Genomic DNA, 10239 nt, shown 5'->3' with positions numbered 1-10239 from the left:
TGTAAAAGAGAGAGACAGTGCCAGGGAATCCCCAGTGACATTGGGCATCAGGCATCAGACAGCTTCCTGACACAGGTGGTTCGTGAGCCTTCCTGAGGGGATTCCCCACTAGACCTAATGTCCACAAACAGGGAAGGACTGGTGGGAGATGTTGTGGTCTGGAGCTGTCTTGGGCAGAGTGACCATGAAACGGTAGAGCTCTCTAGTCTTGGTGAAGTCAGGAGAGGCGTTAGTAGTACTGCTACCTTGGACTTCAGGAGGGCAGACTTTGATTTGTTCAAGGCACTGCTAGGGAAGGTCCCTTGGAAGTCAGTCCTGAAGGGCAGAGGGGTTCAGGAAGTCTGAACACTCCTCAAGAATGGAATTTTAAAGGCGCAGGAGCAGGTTGTCCCCGTGTGCCGTAAGATGAGCCGTCGCGGAAGAAGAGTGTTGTGGCTGAACAGGGATCTCTTGCCTGGTGTCTAGGAGAAAAAGAGTTTATGTCCGGTGGAAGAAGGGACAGGCAACTTGAGAAGAGTACAAGGAAGTTGCCAGCATATGCAGGGAAAAAAATCAGGATGGCTAAAGCCCAGCATGAGCTCAACCTGGCCACTGCGGTTAAGAATAACAAACGATGTTTTTATAAATATATTAACAGCAAGAGGAGGGCCAAGGGGAATGTCCACCCTTTAGTGGACGCAGGGGGGAACATGACTGCTGAGGATAAGGAAAAGGCTGAGGTTCTTAATGCCTTCTTTAGGTCTGTCTTTCCTAGCTTATCCTCGGGGTACTCAGTCTCCTGACCTGGAAGTCTGGGACGATGAGCAGAAGAAGCCCCCCCCCCCAAGTTCAGGGGAAAACAGTTAGAGACCTGCTGCTCCACCCAGACTTCACAAGTCCATAGGGCCAGATGGGATCCACCCCAGAATGCTGAGGGAGTTGTTGGATGGGATTGCTGGGCCGCTTTCCATCATCTGTCAACGGTAATGGTCATCTGGAGAGGTCCTGGATGACTGGAGACTTGCTAACGTGACACCCATTTGTAAGAAGTGTCATAAGGAGGACCCAGGGAACTACAAGCCTGCCAGCCTAACCTCGGTGCCAGGAAAGGTAATGGAAGAGGCCATCTCGAATGCAATCAGGCCGCAGATGTGGGACAACCAGGGGATCAGGCCCAGTCAGCATGGGTTCATGAAAGGCAAGTCCTGCCTGACCAACCTCATCTCCTTCTACGACAGGGCGATTCACCTGGTGGATGAGGGAAAGGCTGTTGATGTAGTCTACCTAGACTTCAGCAAGCCCTTTGACACAGCCTCCCATAGTATTCTCCTATTCTCCTGGAGAAGCTGGCAGCCCACGGCTTGGACAGGTACACTCACTCTTTGCTGGGTTAAAACTGGCTGGCCACAGAATGGTGAATGGAGTAAAATGCAGCTGTTGACCCATCACAAGTGGTGTTCCCCAGGGCTATCCTGGCTTGTATCAGAAATAGTGTAGCCAGCAGGACCAGGGAGGTGATTGCCCCCATGTATTCTGCTCTGATGAGCGTGCACCTCGGGTACTGTGTTCATTTTTGGGCCCCTCACTACAAGAAAGACATCGAGGCCCTGGAGTGTATCCAGAGAAGGGCTACGAAGCTGGTGAAGGGCCTGGAGCACAAGTCCTGTGAGGAGCAGCTGAGGGAACTGGGAGTGTTTAGTCAGGGAAGAGGAGGCTCAGGGGAGACCTCATTGCTCTCTGCAGCTACCTGAAGGGAAGGTGTGGAGAGCTGGGGGTCAGCCTCTTCTCACAGATGATAGGACCAGATCTACCAGATCTATCTCACAGGTGATAGGACCAGAGGGAATGGCCTCAAGTTGTGCCAGGGGAGGTTCATGTTGGAAACGAGGAGACATTTCTGCTCAGAAAGAGCAGTCAGGCACTGGGACGGGTTGCCCAGGGAGGTGGTGGCGTCACCGTCCCTGGGGGTGTTCAAGGAAAGGCTGGACGTGGTGCCTGGGGACATGGTTTAGTGGGTGACAGTGGTGGTAGGGGGATGGTCGGACCAGAAACACTTGGAGGTCTTTTCCAGCCCTACTGATTCTCCGATTCTACCTTCAAGAAGCTCATAAAGGAAGAGGGGCCGCGGCAGGGGCGGGCGGGGCCGCCGGCGGCGGGGCCGGGCCGGGGCCGCTCATCCCGCCGGCCGCGCTCGCTGCCGAGCCCCCGGGGCCGCCGCCGGGGCCCGCTGCTGCTGCTGCTGCCGCTGCTGCCGCTGCCGGCCACGCGGGGCCCGGCCGCCCCGGGGCGCCTCGGCAGCCCGGCGGCTTCCCGGCCCTGCCCTGCCGCCGGGGCCGGGGGGCGGGGGCCGGGCTCCGCGGGGCGCGTTCCGAGCCGTGGCCGTTAGTCCCCGCCGGCGGTTGGGGCTCCCCGGCCGGCTGCCGCCCTGCCGCCCGCAGCGCCGGTGCTGCCCGGGGCCCTCGGGGCGCCGCCGCCATGCCCCTGCATCCCGCGCTCCTCCTCCCGCTGCTCGGCTCGTTCCTCCGAGCCCTGCCGGCCCCTGCTCCCCGCCTGCAGCCGCCGCCGCTGCTGCTCAGCTGCCCGGGCCCCCACGGCCGCGTCTCCCGAGGGCACGACGCCCGGGGCTGCGTCGCGTGCCCGGAGAGCGGCACCGTGACGCTGCGCTACCAGCCGGCCCCAGGAGCGGGGCCCGAGGCCGAGAAGGGAGGGACGCGGCCGCCAGCCCCGCCTCGCTGCCTCTGGTACCTCAACTCGGCCCGGGCAAGGAGCACCTCGGGCTGGGCAGGGCGGGTGACGCTGCACACAGGCCTCCCGCGGCCCGGGCACGCTCCTCTGCCCGCAGCCTCTGGCCTCGTCACGGTGCAGTGCTCGTCCAGCCTGTGCGCGGCACCCACGTGTCTGCACCGCAACATCAGCGTCGTGATGCTGCCGAGACGTGCTGTCCTCAACAGCACGGGCATGTGCGGCGATCACGCAGGAGGTGCGCCGAGGCTGGCTCGTCGTGCCGCGCCAGCCTTCCACCCAGAAGAGGCAGGGCTTGTGGCAGAAGGGAGCGGCGCCCCGAGGGGGCTCGTGCCAGGTCTCCTGAGGCTCGCGGTCAGTAACAGCACCCCGGGAACAGTGGAAATGGCAGTGCTTCGGCAGGCAGCAGCCTGTAAGCTACACGGCGTCGTAATTCAAAAGCCTCTTCACACGTCTGTCATCCATCAGAAAAGGGGCATGACTTTCTACCTGTATGCCAGAGTGCTGGTGGACTGCAGCCTCAGCTTGTCTATAAAGCCGGAGTGGATATTCTATGCTGTTCCGGACATGAAAACGAATCCGGACTGGGAGAAACCTTTAAACGTGTCCTTCCTGCACGGCGTGGACACGGTGCAGCTAACTGTCCCCGGCTGTACTCTGAATTACGGCATGTATCAGGTGTATTTTACTGCTCGAGTGGATGTGCTTGGGGCTAAAAGACACTTCAGTCGCACGGACAGAGTTTTCCTTCAGATCGAGAGAAGTGATCTGGTGGCGAATATTGCCGGAGGCACGTACCGGACAGTGGGTTTCTCAGATCGCTGGACTCTTGATGGCTCCGCGTCCTACGACCCTGATTCGCAGGAGCCACTCGAGGGAATCGCGTTTACTTGGTACTGCACTAAAAAGGTGTCGGACTATGAGACCATGCAAGTCAGTGCAGGACAGAAATGTCACCGCTCCCAGAGGGACTTGAAATGGCCAACACCTACGGGTTCCGTTCAGGCAGTGCCACCAGAATTCCTCCCGGGAAACGCTGCATACCACTTCCGTCTGGTCATCCAGAAGGACAGTAGAAAGAGCTATGCCAAGCAGACTGTAGACGTGAGGCCTGGCTCCCCTCCTCTTCTGGCCGTGGCGTGCCTGGAGAACTGTGGCGGCACTGTCATTCCGACGGAGAGGTTTACGTTGTCGGGAAAATGCCTGAACTGTCCGACAAAGAGCCAGCCGGTCTACCTCTGGTCCCTTTGTTTGGAAAACTCTACCGAAATCCGCTTTGACTGGTCTTCCAGAACTTCAACGGGCAGGTCTGGTCCTTTCCTCTCTATACATGCTCTGACTTTTACAAACGCTGCGCATCAGTCATACGTGCTGCTCTTAAAAGTGACCACTCGGGGCGGTGGGTCAGCACTCTACAGATACACGTTCAGAGTGAATTCTCCTCCCAGGGCCGGGACGTGCAGCATCAGCCCACACCGGGGTACAGCCTTTCAGACTAAATTTGTTGTCCAGTGCAATGGATTTTCCGACAGCAACTTACCTCTGACATACAAAGTAATAGTAGCTTCCGATGTATCCCAGACCGCCAAAATAAGCTCGGTGGAGGAAAACACTTTTGGCATCATTCTGTACGTTGGCTATCAGCCTAGAACTCCTCCGTCTTTCCTGCCGGTTGGCATGCCCTCTCGGAAGTCTACTTTGACCCTGTATGTTCAGGTCAGTGATTCTCTCGGGGCATTTACCCAGGTGAGCTTATATATCCGAGTGGAGAACCCTGTGAAGAGTCGACCACTAGCTGTCATCTTCCATGAAATGCTTGCCTCAGTGAGCGGTTTAAGCGCGCCCATGACAGCTTATCTGCAGACCGGAGACTATTTTAATGCTGGTTACTTGGCTTATCTTGCAGCCTCGGTCCTCAACTATATTAAAGCTGCACCAACAATCCAGATACCCAAGGCTCAGTTTCGGGAAAGCCTGATTAAAACAGCTATAAATATTTCGGTGGAGAGCACGATGGAAATCAACCAAGTAGTTGCCTCCCTTTCTCAAGTCACAGAGGAACCGGAGGAAGTGAACATTCGTTCACAGGAGATTGCCATTACAAAACTGACCGAAGTAACGAGAGTGCTGAAAGTACAGAGGAATGAGAGCCACTGGTCTGAACAAACAGAAATTCAGACCAGCGGAATACTAAGGTGCTTGTCCAATATCCTGAGGGCTGCTCTTCTGCCTCGCAGGAATGTCAATGTTGGTGGAGTCACGCAAGTCTTCTCCATCATGGAAAACTTAACAGAGATAGTTTTCCAGGGCAAAGTCCCCGGAGAGACAGACACTGTGATGGAAACAAAAAACTGGAACATCACTTTGAAGAAGGATGAAAACTGGAATGTCACCAATGCGTTCTCAGCCACAGAAACCTGCAGGAATTGTTTCTATCCAACACTGCAGAAAGGACAGAATTCAAGTCTGCCCCGCAATGCTGTCATTTCCACTGCGGTTTTTGAGTTTGATGAGAATCCTTTCCCATGGCTAGGTTACACATCGGAAATCGCAACAACCGTCTTGGGCTTCAAGATGGCAGAGACCAAGGCTAACGGGGATCTGCAAGGGATCCTGCCTGAAGAAGCGGACATTCTTATCGCAAGGAAGGATACTGAATCAGCAACTTTTCGATTAGCAATGGGACCCGATAGAACAGAAACCTACACTACTGGAGGATTTAGTCTTGAAGTGAACAGAAATACCAAGATCATCTACATCCAGATCCTGACAAAATTAAAAGTGACCTTCCAGGTGGTAGTGTTTACAGGCACAAACGTCACTCAGGCTTTTCCCATAGCCTCTTTTGATGCTTTTCCTGATATGCCGACGGTTGCAAGCAAAACCAAGACGGCTAATGCGGACTGTAACATCAAGGCTCCTTACGTTATCTGTCTCCCAGAGTCACTGCTGAAAGCCGCAGCTCAAGGAAGTGGTGCCGACAGTCAGAACATCTCCATTGTCTTGCTGACGCCCTACCTTACAAGGTATCCAACCACGGGGCTGGTGAGCATCAACATTTTCAGTGACCAGTGCTTGTTTCTGGGTGGAGTTCAAAGTCAGTGGAGGGAAGACCTGTGCAGGCTTGGCCCCTTGACTGACTGGCAGAGGGTACACTGCATCTGCAAGATGAAGCAGAGTCACAGAAGCCTGTCAGTCCGTGTGGCCTCAAATACGTCCACATTTGACATCAGGTTCCTGGCAGCCAAAGTAATAGTTACCCCCAACACGGTGGACCTGGAGAAAACGCTCATAGCAGACATCCCTAAAAACCCTGTGACACTTTTAACGGTGCTCTTCATTTTTGCAGTCTACTTGCTCTTGTCCCTCTGGGCTATACAAAAAGACAGGGCTGACAGGGCCAGCAAAGACAAGATTATAGTTCTGCCTGACAACGACCCCTTGGACAAAGAGAGCTTTTTGGTCACCTTGTACACAGGCAGTCGCTGGGGAGCTGGAACCAAAGCTGACGTTTTTCTCCAGCTCATTGGTCAGAACGGCACAAGCGATGTCCACTGCTTACGGCACCCCCAGGTTCCTTCTTTCCGTCGAGGAAGCACTGACCGCTTTCTCTTGACAAGTAGGGAGGACTTTGGAGACATCTGCGCCTTCAGGGTCTGGCACAATAACAGGGGCCCATCTCCTGGATGGTTCTTAAGCAGAGCCAAAGTTGAAAACACGTCCACTCGGAAGACCTGGCTATTTATGTGCAGGAAGTGGCTTTCTCTCGACAAGGGAGATGGCTTACTGGAAAGGACATTCTTTGTCACAAACCCCAATGATCCCCTACCCAGAAAGGACTACTTTTTGATCCGTCTCTCCAATGGTCTGACAGAGGGCCATCTGTGGCTCTCGATTTTTGCCCATGTTCTTAATGGCACTTTCACCAGGCTCCAAAGGTTATCTTCATGTTTAACAATCTTATTATTAAACCTGCTCGTTAACATTATGTTCTTTAATGCTGACAAGGAAGAGCAATCTCCAATACACTTGAGGTACTTGAGATCAATAATAATAGGGATTGAATGTGCTTTGGTTACGATACCTGTGGAGATGCTTATCATTGCCTTATTTAAGTATTCCCAGAAGGACCCAACCGGCAGTCCACCCCTCCTTCCTGGAAGGCTTGAAAACGGGAAAGAACCTTTGCAAAAACGGTACCTCCCAGAAACTTCAGCACAATCCGGGAATAATAATCCCCTGGAGAACTTTCCTGGCCTCAGCAATGCACAGGGCCCACTGCCTCACCGAAGGATGAGCAATCGAGGAGCTCCCCAGAACTGGAGCCACTCCCCCATTTCTGAAAGAGATGCCAATGCAACTGGAGCTGAGGAGCAGACTGCCAAAAAGAATTCCCCTCCAAAGGCTCAGGCCTTGCAGAGAGGGCTACCACCCAATTCCAGTTTCAATAAAAACTCTGCAGAAGAAGGGGGCAACTTTCTGAAAGAAAACAAGCCGCTAAGTGTCACCTCCAGGCCTTTTCGCAAGATGCCACAGGTGGTTTTTTGTTGGTGGTGCGTCTACCTCTCGTGGGCATTGGTTATAGCTGTAACTGGTGTATCGTCATTTTTCATTGTACTGTATGGTTTGTCGTACGGCTACCAGACTTCCATGGAGTGGCTTTTAGCATCGGCAGCCTCCTTTATTCAGAATGTGTTTTTCCTTTCTGTCCTAAAAATCGTTTGTTACTCAGCTTTGAATACAGTTCGTCCTAAATACTGTGCAAACATTCCATGGTTAACTCAGGAAAATTATTCTGAGATAAAGCTGGACAAGGAAACACTGAGTGAAGATGAGATGAGGGAGAAGCACTTTAAACTTGCCCAAATCAGAGGCACCAAGCAGTATAAGCCTTTAGAAGCTGATGAAATTGCAAAGATGCTGAAAAGGGCAAAAATTAAAGCCAAGGCTTTTGTTTTCATACGAGATTTCATGATCCACCTTGTTTTTTTAGCTCTGGTATTACATTTTGCCTATTCCAGTGAGAACGACAACATTTTTCACAACAACCAATTTATTCAGAACCAGTTCTCTCCCAGACTCTCCCCTGTGGACAAGATAGAAGATATTTACATGTGGATGAATGATGTCTTCTTGCCCTTGATCCACAACAACGTTCAGCCTTCCTTCCTTCCTGAGAGCTGGTCCAAAATCATTGGTTTGCCTAGGATGAGGCAAATACGGGCTAAACAGACTGAGAAAAAATGTTTCCATGCTCATAGCTTTGTAAATAAACTTGTGATCAGTGAAAGCCACTGTCTTCACAAATACGGCAGGGACACTGAAGAGAAAGGTGACTACGCTGGCAGTTGGTCAAAGATTTCCAACCAGTCTGTTTCCAAGGATGCCAGCAGTTGGCTTGGGTTTACTTACCAGCCAAACAAAACTCCGTGGAGTTATTACTCATTTGGCAATTTGCACACATACGGATCCGGAGGTTACACCTTTTACTTTTTCCCCGAAGAAGGAAGACATAATTCCACAGCAAGGCTGGATTTGCTGCAGAAGAGCCATTGGATCGATGAAAATACATGGGCTCTAATCATTGAATTAACTACATTTAACTCTGATGTGCAGCTCTTCTGCAGTATCTCAGTCATATTTGAACTTTCTCACCTGGGAATCATAAAACCAAGTTTGTCAGTACACTCTTTTGCACTCCCCATTTTTCATCAGCAAACAAAAGGTCAACAATTACTCTTTGTTGTTTTTGTTGCCTTTCTGTTCATTTACATCGCAGATGGCCTTTACATCATTGTGCAAGGGAAAAAATATACGAACAGCCCTTCCAACTTAATTAATTTTGGCTCAAAATCAGCATTCTTCCTTTTTGTTCCTTTAAAGGTCCTAAAGTTCAAGATGGGAGCTGATATAGTGAAGTTCTACTTACTTCACCCAAATGATTTCATTCCTTTTCATGCAATTTCTCATGTAGATCAGATTTTAAGGATTACTACGGGTTTCTTGGCATTTCTTGTAGTTTTGAGAACTCTAAAATATTCTCAATTCTTTTATGATGTGCGTCTGGCACAGCGATCAATCATGGCAGCACTTCCCGGAATATTTTCTCTGGCTTTTGTGGTGGTGGTGTACCTCTTTGTATTTATGGCTTTTGGCTACCTTGTGTTTGGCCAGCATGAAGAGAATTACAATAGCATGATTCGCTCAGCTCAGACTATATTCTCTTACAGTGTTTTAGCTTTCAGAGATACTGACTTTCGTTCCAACAGGTTCCTGGGTGGTCTCTTCCTAGCCTCTTTCATGTTTGTGATGATCTGTCTTTTGATCAATCTCTTCCAAGCTGTTATTATGTCTGCCTACAGAGATACGAAACAACCCGTGTATGAAGAACCATCTGATGAAGCCCAAGCAGTTGATTTTTTATTACAAAGGCTTAGAAAGATACTGTGTTATCTGATCTGTAGAACAGCCAAAACAGGTGAACCCAATCTTTTTCACAGCATGCTCTATGGCCAGCCTCAGAAGAGACGTCTGCAGCATTTAGGCCTCAAGAACAGAAAAATAAATGGAAAAAAAATGGTTTATCTTGTCATATGAACAATGCAAGATTTCATATTCCAGGTCAACTGTACTCTGTAATACTTACTTTTCCTGTAATACTTATGTTTCAAATAAATGTTCATAAATACTTTTATTTTCATAATAAAATATTGTTTTAATAAATTATTATTATTATTATTATTATTATTATTATTATTATTATTATTATTATTATTATTATTATTATTATTATTAATAATAATAATAATTTATTTATTTATTTATTTTAACATTCAACCCATTGTTACTGATTGTGCTTAGAGTTTCTCAGCTGAGAGAAATTGTATGGTATGACCTGACAACTAAAATTAGTTCACAACATTGCATTTATATTTGCAGGCTGATGGCTTTGTTAACATCTAACTTCTAGTCATTAACATTTGACTGCAGAATACCATTTTATAGAGCCTCTGATTTTTTTTATTTTACTATAATTTTGTACTTTAAAACTCTATCCCCATACCAGTCAGTATATTACAATCTGTAGGTGAAGATTAACCAAGGTAAACTGTTACAAACTGAGAACTTGCTCTGCTCTCATGAAAAACAAAGCACACAGGAAAGGAATGGAAAATTACCGGTCAGATGCTCTTTATATCCACAGAAGTATATTTTACAAAACACAACCGCAATGACACACTTCACCCTCTGCTGGTGATACAGGTGATCCTTGTGGGACCACCTCTAACAATGACGCACTTCCTCCTTACTATATATTATTATTTATTTATTAATGCTGTTATCTAAATGTAGGCCTGCATTTTGTTAGAAAAAGTGGGCTTATCATCAAAAGCACTGACAAAACTACCTACTTGTGCAGCTTCCTTGGTACTACCCTTTGGGTTTTTACAAACTATTGGTACATTATTTAACTGAGAAAACAAAACAAAACATCACAACAATAACAAAAAAGTGATT

General features: G+C 49.3%; 1 protein-coding gene across 1 annotated transcript; it reads left to right on the top strand.

Annotated features, from left to right (window-relative positions):
* The first annotated feature begins 1609 nt into the window (after positions 1-1609).
* Positions 1610-9392, top strand: LOC137843277 (polycystin family receptor for egg jelly-like). Its single transcript, XM_068658345.1, has one exon. It carries the CDS (start codon positions 2455-2457, stop codon positions 9316-9318), a length of 6864 nt encoding a protein of 2287 aa, XP_068514446.1. The 5' UTR covers positions 1610-2454; the 3' UTR covers positions 9319-9392.
* The last annotated feature ends 847 nt before the right edge of the window (positions 9393-10239 follow it).

Source organism: Anas acuta, chromosome 1 (assembly GCF_963932015.1).
Source record: "Anas acuta chromosome 1, bAnaAcu1.1, whole genome shotgun sequence".
Lineage (NCBI taxonomy): Eukaryota > Metazoa > Chordata > Aves > Anseriformes > Anatidae > Anas > Anas acuta.
The sequence above is the reverse complement of the archived record's forward strand: the minus strand, read 5'-3'. Positions and strand labels throughout refer to the sequence as shown.

Coding starts and splice junctions, on each gene's coding strand:
- LOC137843277 (XM_068658345.1), top strand. CDS start 2,455: ATGCCCCTGCATCCCGCGCTCCTCCTCCCGCTGCTCGGCTCGTTCCTC.